General features: G+C 37.6%; 2 protein-coding genes across 4 annotated transcripts in view; one reads left to right on the top strand and one right to left on the bottom strand.

Moving 5' to 3' along the window:
- Positions 1-3004: 3004 nt before the first annotated feature.
- On the top strand, positions 3005-8490 carry LOC115440807 (NEDD8-conjugating enzyme UBE2F). Its single transcript, XM_037442843.1, has 4 exons — positions 3005-3386; positions 3938-4099; positions 4310-4452; positions 6251-8490. Exons 1-3 carry the CDS (start codon positions 3114-3116, stop codon positions 4421-4423), a joined length of 549 nt encoding a protein of 182 aa, XP_037298740.1. The 5' UTR covers positions 3005-3113; the 3' UTR covers positions 4424-4452; positions 6251-8490.
- A 140-nt stretch (positions 8491-8630) lies between these two features.
- The window catches only part of LOC115440808 (obscurin), a 24891-nt gene continuing 16269 nt past the window's right edge, over positions 8631-17252 (bottom strand). For all 3 annotated transcript variants that reach the window (XM_037442837.1, XM_037442839.1, XM_037442840.1), the window contains 13 exons: positions 16667-17163; positions 16185-16422; positions 15661-15818; positions 15247-15371; positions 14560-14858; positions 13786-14261; positions 13433-13548; positions 12851-12962; positions 11950-12088; positions 10372-11794; positions 9860-10041; positions 9395-9544; positions 8631-9092 (listed from right to left, as the gene is read on the bottom strand). In XM_037442837.1, coding sequence (XP_037298734.1) covers positions 8931-9092; positions 9395-9544; positions 9860-10041; positions 10372-11794; positions 11950-12088; positions 12851-12962; positions 13433-13548; positions 13786-14261; positions 14560-14858; positions 15247-15371; positions 15661-15818; positions 16185-16422; positions 16667-17163 — 4077 coding nt within the window. In that variant the 3' untranslated portion in view covers positions 8631-8930. The remainder of the gene's footprint in view (positions 9093-9394; positions 9545-9859; positions 10042-10371; positions 11795-11949; positions 12089-12850; positions 12963-13432; positions 13549-13785; positions 14262-14559; positions 14859-15246; positions 15372-15660; positions 15819-16184; positions 16423-16666; positions 17164-17252) is intronic.

The raw sequence follows: 17252 nt of genomic DNA, 5'->3' as shown, positions 1-17252 counted from the left end.
AATCTTATAAAAATCGACTCGAGTGGATTATAGAATCCAAAGGCATTCTTCCTAAATCTCAATTTGGTTTTAGAAAGGGATGGGTACATTAGACAGCTTAAGCATTTTGATGACAGATGTTCGTATTGCTTTTCAAAAATGAAAGTGTTATAGGAGTATTTTTAGATGTGGCGTCTGCTTATGACAATGTCCAACTTCCGCTACTTAGGCTGAAGATGCTACATCTTAGCTTTCCTGCGAGATTAGTCAATTTCATATTTACTCTTCTTATGGAGCGCTCGGTTGTAGTGCGTCATCACACTTTCGTTTCGTCCCCTCGGCTTGTTTGGAAAGGTCTTCCTCAGGGTTCCGTTTTAAGTCCTATCTTATACAATTTATACACTAGCGATTTGGACTCCTCAGTAAATAGTTTTTGCAAGATTTTACAATATGCTGATGATATTGCCCTTTATTGCAGTGCTCCGTCTGTGATTGATGCTGTTAATCCATTAAATACCGCTTTGCATTACCTAAATGAGTGGTTGGGTGATCATGGCTTGAGCCTATCGGTGCCCAAATGTAATGCTATCATATTTTCGCGCAAACGATCTACACCTTCTATAAATTTGTTTGTGGAAAAGAATCGCATTATGATTTTGGAAAAAGTAAAGTTTCTTGGCATTATTCTGGATTCAAAATTATCCGGTCTTTATCATATTGAATATATTTTAAAAAAATCAGAAAAGGGTGTTAATGTCCTTCGTGCCCTCTCTGGTGTCCGCTGGGGTTCTCATCCTTCCAGTCAAAGAATTCTGTACAACGCCATTGTTAGAAGTCATTTTGATTATGGTTCTCCCATTTTGGAACCATGTAATAAAATTGCCATGGCCAAATTAGATTTAGTCCAGGCCAAATGCTTGCGAATTATTACCGGGGCTATGAAATGCTCTCCAATTAATGCCATGCAGGTGGAGTGTGTGGAACCTCCTCTTCATTTGCGTCGTCAATTTCTATCAGACAGGTTTTTTAATATTATACAGTATAAATCCCATCCTCTACTCCCTCTTCTACGCTCTCTATCACATCTGACTCTTACTTCTTCATATTGGTCCCATAAGGATTTACCTCTTATTATTAACAGTTTCAATCAATTCCTTAGTATGCGTACTCCTATTGTTCAATCTAAAATTAACCCTCTTTTTGAAATTCCTTATGAAGCCTTAGTTTTTCAACCTAATATCTGTCTTAGTCAATTCTGTTCAGTTTTTCAGGGAAGCCATTGCGCTTTTGAGGCTGTTTCATATGTACTCTCCCACAATTTAAACAAAACAATTATACTTTCAGACTCCTAAGTTGTCTTATGGATTTATCAAAATCGTATTTTCGATCCCGTAACAATTTTCTTCTATCCCTTCAAATTAAAGAACTTCTTTACAAATGTCATACTTTAGGAATAAATGTGGCTTTGGCATGGATTCCCAGTCACTCTGGTATTCCGGGTAATGTAACCGTGGATTCTATTGCCAAGGCGGCCTGTCATTGGGGTGATGAATCATACAATGCCTGTTTTCCACGAGATCTTCGTTGCCTAGCTAAACCGAATATGTTTAAAACATGGGATACTATATGGCAAAGATCAAGACAGACTAAAGGAAAATATTTCGGTTTCATTCAACCTTCAATTTCTCCAAAATGCTGGTTTAGAAGGAAGAATTTTTCTGATAAACTAATCACATCTGTGATCATTCGTCTGCGTCTCGGTTTTGTCTGCACGCCAATTTTTTTAGCCAAAATTCGTGTGAAAGATCACTCCTTGTGCGAGTGTGGCTTGGACGAGGGTTCCTTGGAACATATATTTTTTCTGTCCTAAACTATTAATCCCCTCTATGACCTTCTCCTGCAGACATCCCCGCCCAATTAATATTCCCTTTGTCTTAACTTTAGTCCATTCCCCTTTTATTAAAGTCCTCTATAAATTTTTAAAAATTAATAATATCCGATTATGATTTTTGATACTTGTTTTTATATTCTCCTTAATTTATTTCTTTATCTCTGTTTTGTACTGTATGTATTTTCTTATATTTCGAATTTAATATTTTTATACATTCATAATATTCTTATTCTGAATTTATGTATAATGTGTTTTTTGATTATTTTGTATTGCCATTGCTTTATTTACCGCTCAACAGTCATAGATAATATTAGACCCATAAAAATTTACCGTAACTTTTCCTACTTTCAACTTTGACATTGGCAAAATCATCGTCTGCCAACGATGGAGCCACAATTTAAAAATTGAATTGAATTGATTGTAAAACGATTTTATACATATTCATACATTGTTAATTTTGGTGGAATAAAAAAGATTTTAATTAGTTATAATTTCCGTGTAAATTGTGTTTTTCACTTGTGATAAATATAACGCATAAATAGCATATCCATGAGTAAAACTCGCGCTTTGAAAAAAATTACCTCTATATAGGTATTGCATATTCATGTTTAGAGCTTAGTTTATAAAATTACATTTTTGAGTCGCTTTTTAAAGGATAAATATTTAAATCCATGTCCTTAGTCACTTCTAACGTATAAAGATTTAAATCTATCTCCTTTATTGGAGAATTTTAACCACTGTAGGATTTATGATGTAATATTATCAAATAATTAAAAAAATAGAACAACTTTAAAATGTATTCTTTTAAATTTATTCTATCGATATATATATATATATATATATTTTCACGTCCCTAAAATATGACTCAGATAAACTGTCATGAGCCGATTTAAACTATGACAGACACTCCAATGTTGCAACTTACAAAATTACATTTATCGCATAATAATTTATTTCTTTGCAATAACATCTAAATTATGAATAAAATGTAATAACATAATACTTTATCAAAGAAATGGCTACATATTATATATTGGGTTTTAGTTGGAGTCAAATATTACCATTTGAAAATAAGAAAAAAAAATGGCAACTTCTTATTCCAGCAGTCATTTTGACAATTTGACTGACCAAAATTCGCAAACGGTGTGTTTAGGGTTGTTATTGAAATAGTTTCGAAAATAGTCACTATTATTTTATTGCTATGTTATAGTCGTCTTTAATTATATATTTTGAGTAAATTAAAATGATTACGCTTAATAGAAAATTGAAAAAAGAGCATACTGAGCCTAGTAACGGCATTACCAATGAACCTTCTCGGCGTATATCCGTGAGAGACAAATTGCTGGTCAAGGAAGTTCAGGAGATGAACGAGAATCTTCCGGCTACGTGTAGTGTGAACTTTGAAGACCCAAATGTGTTGTGCGATTTTGTGTTGACTGTTGCGCCCGACGAAGGCTACTGGCAAGGTGGCAAGTTCAAATTTAGTGTTTTCGTAACGGAGGACTATAATATGGCTGTGAGTTTTGTTTCTTCCTGTTATATGTTAATTAAGTGATCTTATTTTTTACATTCCTTTTATAACATTTGAATATTCAAAGTGACCATTTAAGTGGAACTAAAATAGTACTAAGGTTTTATTTATTCAGCTGAGGTAAATATTCTAGAATATATTTACCCCTAAATATATATTAGACTCATAACATATTGCTTTTGTAATATATGTCTAATGCTAAGGCACATACAAATCAAAATCAGTCTTCCATATATTTTAGGCATTTTAAATGCATAATATAGTATGTAAAACTATAATACAAATTATTGTGTCCTTGTTAGTTTATATAAATCCCATCTTTAAAAGAATATGTTGGTTTGAATAATTTAAGCAGTGAATAAAAAATATTGTTATTTCTGTTACATTACAACAAATATGGTTAAGTTCATAATTAAAAACTCAATAGATATTATAAATGTAAATACATGTAAATTTTTTCAATATCTGAAATGAAATAATTGCACATATTTAATATATAAGATGTTAAAATTTTCATTTTGTTTTCAATATTGCAGCCTCCTCGGGTAAAATGTCTAACTAAGCTGTGGCATCCCAACATAAGTGTAGAGGGTGACATTTGCCTGTCCTTGTTACGTCAGACTTCTATTGACGAGCACGGCTGGGCGCCTACACGAAGACTGAAAGATGTTGTTTGGGGACTAAACTCACTATTTACTGTAAGTGTTATTACATACATTAAACTATGAAACATGTTAGTTCTATCTTTTTCTTATTCATCAAATACAATATTTATCATATCCACCAATCAATTGTGTTGTCAATTTTTTTATGTATCAACCATTCCTTTCAACAGCAGACCAAAATTAGACTTTAAATACCACCAAAATTGATATAACACAGTGAAATATTATTTCTTTTCTCTTCAGGATCTCTTAAACTTTGAAGACCCGCTCAACATAGAAGCATCAGAAATGTACAATAAGAACAAATCAGAGTTCCAGTCTAAGGTTCAAGAGTATATAGCTCAAGGGAAAAGATGAAAACCGGCCAAACGGCGCCGCTAAGCCAAGTTAGTCTCATTATGTGAAAATGCTGTCACTGTGAAAATGAATATGGTCAGATCATTCAGTACAAGCATGATTTATACCAGTCATAGTTAGGAATATTTATAATGCAATTATTTGCATAAGGTTTGAGTGGAGGCTCTCGGGTGTCATCTTGGTTTTTTACTGCTTAAAAATAAGTAAAATTGTATGTATAACTGTTATTACTTCTGTCTCAAATGTTATTAAAAAGGTACTACAATTCAGTGGCGAAAGGTAAAATTTTCCAAAAGGGAAATCGACAAAACATATAGGTAGTAAGTAGGTACTACTATGCATAAATCTGATCTGCAGATGTTCTCATGATAATTAGATTCTACATAAATTCTATGTAATGGGAAGCCAGCAGGAATTAGGTAATATGGACCCTTCGCCACTGCTGCAATTTGTTAATGGGTTTTCTTTAAAATATTTTTTGTTTGGATTTGTAAGGTTGACATTTGCAGTTTGTTTATAATCCACTGTCACTGCTAGTGTATTGGTAGCTACACAATTAGTTTTTTTTTTTAATATCCCTTTATTTTCATAATTTGCAATATCAAGGATTTAGTGGTCTGGTAAAGTTACAATTAACAATTGGTAAGAGTATAATAATTATTACAATATTCCCCTTATTTTTATTCTGTTTTAATCTAGGATGAAGTATGTATCTTTGTACCAAATGAAAATCTGTGGAATGTTTTTGTAGCTAAATTATCTTTAATCTTCCTGATGTTGGTGCTCTTCAGAAAATTCAGTCTCGAAATCAATGTGGGTTGCTTAATCTTAGGTATTGTCTCAATAAGCATAAAATGTATATGTGCTACATGTGCTACTGGAGCTTGCGAAATGTGCCAAATTTTGTTGTATAGTATTTGCTAGCATAATATAATTTGCGCATTTTGCATGTCACTAATCCACGATATATTTATTTAGCTATCTGTCTGCAAATGCAAAAAATAAATTCATTGCATAGTTTTGATTAAACCTCTATTAATTGATAAACTCAGAAATAATATCTGTACATGCCCAAGATTTTACTTCTATAGGTATTACAAAAATGCCAGAATATTACAATCAATTTTCTTCTTAATAGAATTATGGAGATCAAGTTGACTCTAACCTGGGGCCACACTGTAATTACCTATGTACCATAAACATATAGCAATAATAATATATTTTAAATGTAGGCTTTACATACTGAATGATCTGAACAAGAGGTAGTTAAAAAAATTAATACTCCAAAATAATATTTAGAAAGTCCAGAATAAGTACTTATAATATATTTCATAACTATTATACTATATTTATTTTGGTGTATAAATAGCAATAGGGTATTTTCCTATATTTGATTTTGTACATTACTCTATTTGTAACAATAAATTGTATGAAAAAGAAGCTAGTTTGTTAAAACTCCATTATAATTTGGTTAGAAATGAGATAGGCATTCATATTTCAAATATTGCAATGTGCACGAGTGGGCGCGTATAAAAATGTCGTTCTATCTCATTCTTTCTCATGCATCGTAATTCCTGATGACGTCACGTGCGCGTATTGCGCCTGTTTTCTCATTTGTTGAACTTTACCTCTACTACCAAAATTCTTACCGGATTTTAATTATCATTAACCTCATATAAATTCTAACATAGAAAACACTTTTTTCTATGTTAGAATTTAAACTAGGTTAATAATGTTTTATAAGCGTAAAGAACAATAAGGCCATTTCTATGTTTGTTTTTCTTCTTTACTTCTTGCCTTATTGTAAACTTTTATATAATTTTATAGTTCACACATTAGGGGACTCATCCTAGGGGAGCTGATTGGACGTCGCCCACCTCCCCTGCCTTCCCCCTGCCTGGTGATTAGCAGTGCTGTACAGTCTGTGACATGGGATTATACTCAAATTGTACATGTATTCTTCGCTTTTAGAGCTAAGGCTTCTAACATGTATGTTACATATCATATTATTCTTTCTCAAATTTAGTGTTATTGTAAGTAGTATTTAACTGTTAACAGGACATATGTGTATGAAATATAGCACAATCTCAGTGAAAATACAATGTCATATTTGCCACTAATTTTACTTGTACATAAGTTTACTCTAATAGTACTCTATGCTCCTTTTTTCTTTTTTAGTAACGTACCTATGTTACTTAATATATAAATTGTTTTATCATAGAAAAAATCGTGTATTGTCTTGTGGAAGTCTAGACAAAGCAACATTGGCTACGTATTTATCTAGGCATTTCATCAGTAGCAATAATCTAAGTCAGCTGAGCATATGCTTCAATCTTATAGCAAGACATCTTTTAAATTGTGTTTTTATTGTCTATTAAATATTAATGTGTCGTTCAGTAAGCGGCACAAGGCATGAGCACACACGAACAGTAATGGCGACGAGCAGGTTTATGTAAAAATTTGACGAAAGTGAATAGATGCCGCGTGGTACGCGTAAGCCAATAGAATACGAGCATTAGCTAAGGAACCAATCGCGTGAAAAAACTACGCAATGCGCGTCTAACTGGCCAATCACGAGTGTGCTCATGACTTATGCCTGTGTCTGTATCAAGTGTGTTCAATTTTATGCTCGACAATCTAGTTCCTCCTGTGTCCTATTTTTCTGCTGGGAATTATTATTTCTCGAAAGACTATTTCTTATGATTATTTTATTTGATTGATTCTTCGACAATTGTCTACTTCTATGAAACGCGTAGTTTTATAGTAATTGAATAGCTGCCTGTATCTGTAGGAAATCTTCAAAGTTAAGTCATATAATATGTATGACATTATGTGTGAGCTTTTTAATTTATGTTATTCAAATAAAAATATGTACATAAGTTTTTATATTTATTGCTTCCAAAGTGTTTGCCTCGCTATGAGTTTCATAAGGCAAGTTAATAAAAGCTATTGGATAATAAGTGTGAATAAAAAATACATAATAATATTATACAATTCATGCAATTTATAAGTATCAAACTTTCTGCATGGTTTACTTTTTTTTAACATGTAATAAATTTTTGAAGTATACGAGCTATGATTGAATAATTGTGTAATTTTTATAAATATTATGTCAAGTGTAATGAGCTATTATTCCAAAATAGTCTAAGTAGACAATACTTAATTATATTATATAATATGTATTTACATGTAACTTTAATCTGGACTTTCATTGCCAACTATATGAGGTTATTATGATATAAATGTATTTAGCCTGGTATATAATTAGTAGATGAAACAATGTTAAATTAAAGAATTTTTTATTACATAAACTACATTGACTGCATTATTTTATTTGCGTCCAACATAAGGAATTTGAAAAAAACATCCATGTTGCCAACAGTGAAAGTAAATTAATGTGTTTGAACTGCTATTTCATATCATTGTTACATTACTAAATTATCACGGCTCAAATAGTTATTTATTCTTAATGAAATATTTTAACTCGTATAGTAATTAATTAAATGCTCTTCAGTTATTTGGGTACTAAAGAATCTGTTTCAAAGTATGTTAAATTTAATTTGTATATATTTGTAACACATTCATGATCAAGGACCTATTAAGGATCATTTCACCCACGAAGACGCGCCCCACTACTTTCCCCAATAGCTCACAGTGTGCGTGAGCAGCGTGAGTGCACACTACAATGGATATCATCGGGGAAAGTTCTTGGATCAGTCCCCTTGCCCCGCAGCACCCCCGCTTAAAAGTTGGACGCTTCTTCGTGGGAGAAATTACTTATACTTGTCAGGACAACTTGTTGGCATTTTTTAATTTCATATCAAAATTTATAATTTGCTTTATACTCTGATAATTTTAAACGCTTTAGCCAACTTATTTATGGAATACTTAATGGTTACACTTACTGTTTCATTTTACAAGGCAACTTTGTCTTTTGGTAAACATTGTTTTTTCTACAAAATTTAAACCAGCAAAATAAAAAACTGTATTTATAGTATGTACTTTTTTTACTTATTATGTTCCGTTTTAGGGTTGTGTCATAGAATAAAAAGCTGTTTGTATCATAAGATCTTTCGCCCTTTATTAATATCAATTAATACTGGAGCATCGTGTTATATACCAATTAGTATAAATAAATAAACAATAAAAAAGAATTGTATATAATAAATAGCTTAACAATAACAATTTTTTTCGTAACAAAAACTTATTTTGTGACTAGACTTTTCGATTGTGGTTGAAATGTACATGATATATGAATGTCGATGGTATGGTAGTACCCTTGGAACTATTGCAGGGATTTATTTGGAACAAAAACACATTGATAAAAAATATAAAAAGTACAAAACGAGCGCATATTTTCATACTAAATTAATTATAGGACATCGTCATTCTTTTTTTTGTCCAAATATCAATATTATAGTAATGAAATGTAGATTAATATTATTATTCTAATAATTCAAGGTTTGCCAATAGTTCCAAGGGTGTAGGCAGGAGTGGTGGTGTTGGTTCAGTGTGGTAGCGCGGCGAATGTGGTGGTGGTGAGCAGCTCATCCTGGATGCTGTTGGAGCGTGTGAGCAGACGTGGTGCGAGTTGTCCGAAGGCGGCCGCCACGCTGTCCGCCGCTGATGACTCTCGCGCCTTACGCTCGTGGTACTCGTCGGAGAATTCCTGAGGGACAAGCATTAAGCATTGTAATCTTTATAAGCTACAGAAATTAATAAGTTGGTCGTCTGATGGTAAAGGTCACATATAGTTATTATTGTGCATAAAAATGCGAGATACTGATGTATTTAATGTTTATGTAAAATCTGACTCGAAGGACCAATGACCATTTCATTTATAGGATGTTAGTAAATGCGTTATTGAGAGCTACGTCTACATTTATAGGAGGGATAGCAAAAAAATACAATACTGTAAAAATCCACCTAGGTTTGTTGATAGTCAATTGCTTATCCGTGAAATTTTGTTACCTTCAGTCTATTGCCAAGGAAGACAGCTCGTTCGCGTTTCTTGTTCATGAAGTCGCTCTGCGTGAGCCAGCGGTGTTCATGGCACTCCTCGGCCGAGGGCCTCTTTAGTGGCACCTTCTTGAACAGGAACATTAGGAATCGCGTCGCTTCCTGAAAAACCAAATAATTATTTAGATAGTAAGTTTCTCGTATATGGCAGTCCAGTTGAATAGGCACTACCATAATATTTGCAGCTAAGCGGTATGGTGGCGGCATTTTTGTATTACAGTATTGTAAGACTTAACATCTAAGGTATCAGATTGACGAACACAATGCAGTGCTTTCTTACAATATGGACTAGACGATGTTACTATTGTAAGAGTCGTGTCGCTTAGCACAAGCGAGCGGTTTTATAATCTCTTCATTTAATTGTAAAATAAACATGATAATATGGTGAAGAGTCCGCGCTTAGTTTTAAGACAGTACCTGAGTGATCTCCTTGTAGAGATGCTCGAAGCGGTATCGCACGAAGGAGATGTTCTGCTTGGTCTCGGCGTCGTCGGAGCCGCGGAAGGGCGACTTGCCCGACAGCATGATGTACGTCAGCACGCCCAGCGACCAGATGTCCGTCTGCGGGTACGCTGGCTCGTCGTTGATTATCTCTGGCGCTGTGGGACAAAACAAACCATTTACAACGGTAAAAAAAAATATAATATGATCTGGTACTTAAAAGCCTGAATGAAATTCCCTTGTAACGGAATTGACGTATTGCGGAATTGCAGGTAGATACATAAATTGATTTAATAAACTCATGTACGTAACGTGTATCCAGACTTACAAGATTATCCAATGACACATATTGCCACGGAAAAAATTGTTCTATGCTTATTGTCGTAGCGTAAATGGAGGGCAGGGTTGGATAACTAATTAAAAACTAGCAATGATGTGTATGTACACAAAGGCAAATGCATGTGCATTTTTATAAAGTTTACACTTACCTTTGTATTCCAAATCGCCGACTTGTGGTACACTAGTGCCGAGCTTGGTGACTTTATGTGCGGAACCAAAGTCTACGAGTTTGACCTGTATAGCCCTGACTGATGCCATCACTACGTTGTCAGGCTGAAGGTCCAAATGGCAGTACCCTCGCCAGTGGAGGTACTGGAGACCGTCAAGGATCTGTGTGACAATAGTCGCTACCATTTGCTCGGTGTAATCATGGCGACTGGACAGGTATGTGAGGACATCAGCGCCTTGCAGCTTCTCCAGGATGATGACGGAAACTGGCGAGCCTGGCGCCTGGTAAGCTCCTAATATGTTCGATATCCTTTCGTGCCTGAGCCTCCTTAAGCATTCAAACTCTCTCTGGATCTGAACTTCTGTATCCGGTCGGTTCTCTAAGATCTTAGCAACGACGACGTTGTCGTTGGTCTTGTCTACGCCCTTCACTACGATGGAGAACTTGCCGCGCCACAACTCCGATATGAAACTGTACCTCTCTGTGAAAGTGTTCGCCGAGTACCAGTCTACAGGGCTCTCCTCTGTCGCGTAGTCCAATCTCGGTTTGTCTTCGTCTAGAACGATCTCTTGTCCGGATTCTGTGAGTTGCTGTAAGTGTTTCATGGCTTTGGTGACTTCGACTTTGGGAGCGCCGGCTTCTTTCGTCTTGATCAGATTTGTGGGTATTCCTTTATCGCTCCATCCGATGCGGTTACGGGAAGATAGCCTGAACTGGTAGCTTGTGTCTGGTTGAAGATCTCTGATTACGAAGAATTCGTGGTCGATGTTGTTAGCAACGTCTTTCCATTCGACGCTGTCTCCTTCCTTGTATTGTAAGCTGTAGCAGACAACAGGCGAGTTTCCGTCGTATTTCGGTTGCTTCCATCTCAACAGCACTTCGGTGTCGGAGATTTCCGTTGCAGTAGGGCTGTCGGGAGCGTCGGGAGTTGTAGCTTCGACTACCCTGGTTCTAGCTACCGTTTGTCCTACCTTGTTTCGTGCTACGACTTTATAGTAGCCTACATCATGGTGCATCGCCGGTTCGAATTTGAGGGTAGATCTTCCATCTTCGTCTTCTACAATTTTGATTCTTTGTCCTTCGGCGATGACCATGTCGTTCTTGAACCACTGGATGACGGGTTTGGGGTCGCCTACGGCGTAACAGGATAGTTGTGCTGGCTCTCCTTCCCTGACTGGCAAGGTCTGAGGTTTCTCCCTGAAGAACGGAAGCTGTCCGTCCTTTTTGGACTCCATGAGCGCCTGCGCCTCTGCGTAGCTGTCGAGGCGAGTTCCAAGCTCGTGTCTGAGCCTGCGGATGGTGTAGCTCTCGGTGCCGTAGTTGTTGATCCTCTCGCGACGTTCGTCGTCGATCTCCTCGTCCATTATGTCCGTGAAACGACGACGCTCGCGGATGATTGGGGTCTGTAAAAAAACAAGAGTAGTATGAAAAAATAGAAAAAATATTTAGTTCTTCACTGTAACATAAAAAACATTTTTTTCTTATTATCGTCTAATATATTGATTAAATTGTAGTCAATATCATACAATATGCTATATGCTAAGTGTTCGATTCTTACCCTGGGGTCGTAGGTGTCGAAGACGTTGAGGCTGTAGCCGGGCGAGCGGTCGCACGCCACCTTCATGTACTCGCGCAGGCGCACCGGGAACTGCGTGTCGCGCAGCTGCAGCAGGTACGTGTCGGGACCGTTCTGGTAACTGAACACAAACGTATCGAGTAGAGTATCTTTTAAAACTAAAGTTTGTCAACTGATTAATATTACTAAATGAAATCAAAAATATTTGTTTCTGACCTATGATTTGAACCCAGAACTTTTTAGTTCACACTGAAAGAGGCGGTTCTACTTGTGATTTAAAAAAACTATTCTCAAACGAAATTACATTTCACTTTGAAATACACAATATTAGAAATAATTGTGCTAATATCATACAGAAATAATTTGCAGTACGTAGTACATATATATCAATGCAATTGAATAATGTGGTCCTATGGGTAAGACTAATCACTGTCATGCCGATATCTACGATAACGATATAAAATTAGCCACAACTCAATTCGTAACTTCAAGACTAGCTACTAGGGTCGCACGCAAAGTTTAGATTTTGAAATAAATACGAATGTATTTATTTCGGTCAAACTAAATAGTTTGGATTTGAAAATATGGAAGCTATGCGTTTGCTTGATTGTTGTAGGATTTTTTTTATACATTTGCAGTTTGCACTCCTCCAAATTGAATGCCTTTTTACTGTAGTTTATGCGTGGCTTCGACAAAAAAAAATCTTAAAGTTTACCGACATCTTCATCCGTGTTCTTTGTTGGTTTAGCAAGTTATATTTGGTTTAATTCTATCACCTAAAAAAATACCCGACTGCGCTAAAGAGTATTGCAGCCGCGTCTCTCCAGATTTAGTAAACATTTACTGGTAATAAGAAACCCAGAGAATCTGCTTATATACTTACTGGCTCTCAGATGTAGCAGACACTTCCCAGTCGGGATGGTCCCACTGCTTGAACTTGAGGTCCCATTCAGCAGGCTTGCGCTCGCGCGAGCTGCGGTCGCGGTCTGGAGTACCTAAGAAAAAGAGCAAATTACATTAGAGATATTAATAAAAACTACGATGTTAACGCTTTACTCAAAAATGTTCTAAAAGTTAAAATAATTGAAGAAGAGTATACAGTGTAATGTTAGATTCCTGAATCGGTCTTACTTTGGGCAGGAAATAGGAAAAAGGTTATAATGCCGATCTGATAGAAAGTATGACTATTATCCAATAGTTTCCCCATTAAGGATTTGTGGCGGACACATGGGCATGTTAATTTGTCATACAACGTCATCTCGTCTAAATCATATCAAGATCACCACTGTCGAGGAAGAGATGGATGCCTTCTTCTATAAAGTGGGCCGCAGCTGGTAAGTCTAACATCCGCTTGACTGGAGATCGTCCACTTCCATGTTTGCAATTTTTTTATAAAGTGATAAGGAAGACGATAAAAAGTTATGATTAACGCACTTTTGTGTGAGATACAAAAATAGTAAATTACCTTCAGGAGTGTAGATTTCTCCGGGCGGGTAGACCATCTTCGAAGGATGTTCGAAGGCGCCGCTGAGCGGCCTGCGGCGGAACCAAGTGCGGCACTGAGCGTTGCTGGTCCAGTCCCTAAATGATAAATGGTTATTAGTTACATATTACCATCAAACAAAATCTAAGTTCGGGCGTTAATAGTTACTAAAATATATTATGAATATATAGCTATATATCATATTTTTTATCATAGTTTGTCTTGATTCCATTATTAGATAATGATAAACGTACACTTTGTAACTCGTTGGTATGTCCATAGCATGTCAAATATAATGCGTGCAATGTGCATATTTCTATAAATTCAATACTTGCCTGTACAGATTGTAGTAATTCCTGAGTCTGTCAGTTGTGATCTGGTACTCCTCTTGGTAGATCTTGTCAGCCAGTGTCAGCCATGGGTGCGAGAGCGCGGTATTGACGTCCATCCTCTCATGCCAGTTGTAGACCAGGAGCTTGGAGATAAAGTCGCGGCATTCAATACTGAGTCGAGACCACCACTCCTCGTCGTGCCACTCCCAGCGTCCCTCGCGGATCCTGGTGAGGGTCTCGCGGTCGTTGAGGCCGCGGAAGGGAGAGTGTCCACTGAGCAGAATGTAGGTGATGATGCCGACGCTCCAGAGGTCAGCGCCGAAGGAGACGCCGTCACCGGAGGCGACCTCTGGCGCGACGTACTCGGGCATGCCGTAGTCGAGGGCGGCGTGTTTGTTGAACTGGATGCGGCGCGAGAGACCGAAGTCGCAGAGCTTCAGCTCGTCGCTGCCCGCGTGGGACAGGAGCAGCTCGCCGATCTAAAACGATAATTTTATGTTATATAAAGTCAACGGTAATTTTCGTTGGGCTGTGGGACTGTAGATGTAGGCTTAGAAACCACGATATCACCAAATAGGTACTCAAAATAAAAAATTGAGAAGTCATTCAATTTGATTGATATGCAAAGGTGCACCTGTTATCACGGAGACAGAAATATGAATAAACTACAGGTTACTACACCACTTTATAACATCATTAGGAAACAAGTCATAAGCAACGAAAAATAGCTTGAGTTAATAATGCTCGATAACAATATCCAGAATAATGAAAACTCACGGTAAGTCCAAGATGTGCGACACTGTTATCGTGCATGTACTTCAAGCCTCTCAGCAGCTGCCTGATGTATCCAGCGATGTCGCGTTCAGTATAGGTGGTAGACCTCAGCAGGCGGTCCCTGACCAACTCGCCGCCAGCCGCTAGCTCGGTGACTAGCGCCAGCGTGTGGTCGTGTTCGTACGCGTCGTGCAGGCGGATGAGATGGCGGTCGTTGAGCAAGTTCATGATGTCCAGCTCGTTCTTCATGAATGGTTTTAGGTCTGAGTTGCCGTGCATGATCTTGGCGGCGTAGTTACGACCTATAGAAATTAAAGTTAATAAGATATTTTGACCTCTAGTTTTAAAGATGATTGAAACTAGGCCAGTGCTGGAATGAGTATTATAACTATATAGGCTAATCTGAGTGGGAATATCTTCAAATGGTGTAGACTTACAAAACCTTATCTATCACCTGTATTTAATTAGTAGCAACCAGAAGTATATTAATATTTTTTTTTATTGTATTGACTGAAGTATCATTTTTATAATATTTTATATCAGATTGATACCTTGTATCAGTTCAATTACATAGGATGACGCTAGATCTTATATAAGAAATTCTGTTCAGCACTCCATTATATAGAATATGACAGAACACACCAAGGTCGTGAAGGGGTCGGTGTCGGAAAGATTATGTATTGTACTGACCAGTGAGCCTCTCCGCGGCGTGGTAGACGACGCCCTGCACTCCGCGGCCGAGCTCGTCGCCGAGGTCGTAGAAGTCGCCGAACGGCTTGTTGCTCGGCTTCACGCGCGGCGGGTGTTCGCGGATCCTGCAACACACAATAATGACAATACTGAAAATTCTAATTTTATCTCTAACTAGTTTCATGTATATTGAATGGAAAAGTTCGCCAGAGGTGACACCATTATTAGAATTCGCAGATTTTTTGTTATACTTCTTGTGGTCGAGTTTGAATACAACCCAAGTTTTAAACTTCTTTATTCGGTATGTACTTTTTTCAAGCATTTTATATGCTTATGGGTAGCTGTCATTCCTCATCTGATAGCTTGCTGGATTTGCGTTCTTCTAAAAGTAATATGAAATATTAAATAACCTACCTGTCGGAATACTCATGTTCGCTCTCCTCAACATGCAGCATGGCGGAGGAGCTGACGGAGCCGGCGACGTTACGAGCGGAGATGGAGTAAAGACCTTCGTCCTTGAGGATCGCGTCGTTGATCACTAGAATGGTGGTGTCTGGCTCGATGAACTGGATCTGGTGATGAAATAAAAGAATATTGTATCGCCAAATGTCCGATGGAATCGTTTCTTACCACTTTATGGTATTTTAATAAGCGTCATAACTACTCGTAAGTGCAGTGATGTAGTAGATAATGTAGTAACATTATTTTTTTTTTATTACAGGGTTGTAGATAAGACAGTATTGAGCAACAAATCCGCATTAAAAATGTGTTTGTATTTTATAGTGAGACTGTCCCTGGCGAGAATTAATGTAAAAAAAAAATAATGGGTTCAGTCAGCCTGTAATTTCGTGATACTTAACAATGTCAATCATAGATTTTTGACTAACGACTGCGTCCGTCTACCAAATTATTTTAAATTTCTGGATAAAGCTACTGACCTTAATCCTGGCACTGGGCGCCAGCGGTTGCCAGTCCTTGTACCACTTGATCTCAGGATAGGGCACGCCGGTGACCCTTGCTTCGATGCGTACGTTCTTGCGCTGCAACACCACAGCTTCCTCAGGTCTTCTGATGAAGGTGGGGTATTCAGCCAGCTCGAGACGGACTCGCTGTCTCGCTTGTCCATGCTCATTGGTGGCTACGGCTTCGTACCAACCAGCGTCGCGTTCCAACATCCTGGAAAAATCATGCGTGATGAGACGAGAAAAAGTCTTCTGTCCCATTCTTGAATACTAAAAACTCAGGAGCATTGTCCTTATTCATGAATTATGAGGCATTAAAATTGTAAACTTCGGATTCTGTTTTATTAACAGTGCTATTCTCATTGATTCACATACAGTCTTTAGCTAGCTATTTAATTATTGGCATGTTAAAAATACGACATGGATTTACTGGCCGCTAATACGACATGACCACTTACTTATTGATAAACAGAGTAGCCTGTCCATTCCTGGTGTAGCTCCAATCATATCTGCCACCGATCTCGATGGGCTCATCGTTGAAGAAGTACGTCATCTTGGGCTTGGGGTAACCATACACGAACCAGAAGAGGTTGACATTGTGACCCTTTACACCATACTGGGAGTCATGTTCCTGGCGAAGGAACCTGGGGGCTTGAGCGTAGCCATCATGAGGAGGGCGCTCGATGTCGAAGTCCTTGGGGAAGTAGGGGGAAGTCTCTGGTCTGAAGTCAATGCCGGGCTCAAGGTAGGGGATGAATTTGGGCGGTTCTGGCTCGAGCTTGGAGCGATGGGTGATGGCGTAGGGCGAGGGATCGCTGACGCCGTATTTGTTTTCGACGCGGATGCGGAACTTGTAGTCGCGGAAGGGCTCGAGGTTGCGGATGTCGCACACGCAGGAGCGCAGGCCGGTGCGAGCCGTGAACCAGTCACCGTCCGGCAACTCGCACATCTCCACCTGGACACAGATTACATATTATTAAAAACTGTGATATCAACTGGCTTCATTATAAATCTTCATTGCCTAATTAGCCTATCGTGTCTGTA

The sequence above is a fragment of the Manduca sexta genome, chromosome 25 (genome assembly GCF_014839805.1).
Source record: "Manduca sexta isolate Smith_Timp_Sample1 chromosome 25, JHU_Msex_v1.0, whole genome shotgun sequence".
NCBI classification, from domain to species: domain Eukaryota; kingdom Metazoa; phylum Arthropoda; class Insecta; order Lepidoptera; family Sphingidae; genus Manduca; species Manduca sexta.
Note: the sequence above shows the minus strand (reverse complement) of the source record. Positions and strands in the feature narration are given on the sequence as shown.

Coding starts and splice junctions, on each gene's coding strand:
- LOC115440807 (XM_037442843.1), top strand. CDS start 3,114: ATGATTACGCTTAATAGAAAATTGAAAAAAGAGCATACTGAGCCTAGT. Junction 3,387..3,937: donor CGGAGGACTATAATATGGCT/GTGAGTTTTGTT, acceptor TCAATATTGCAG/CCTCCTCGGGTAAAATGTCT. Junction 4,100..4,309: donor GACTAAACTCACTATTTACT/GTAAGTGTTATT, acceptor TTTTCTCTTCAG/GATCTCTTAAACTTTGAAGA.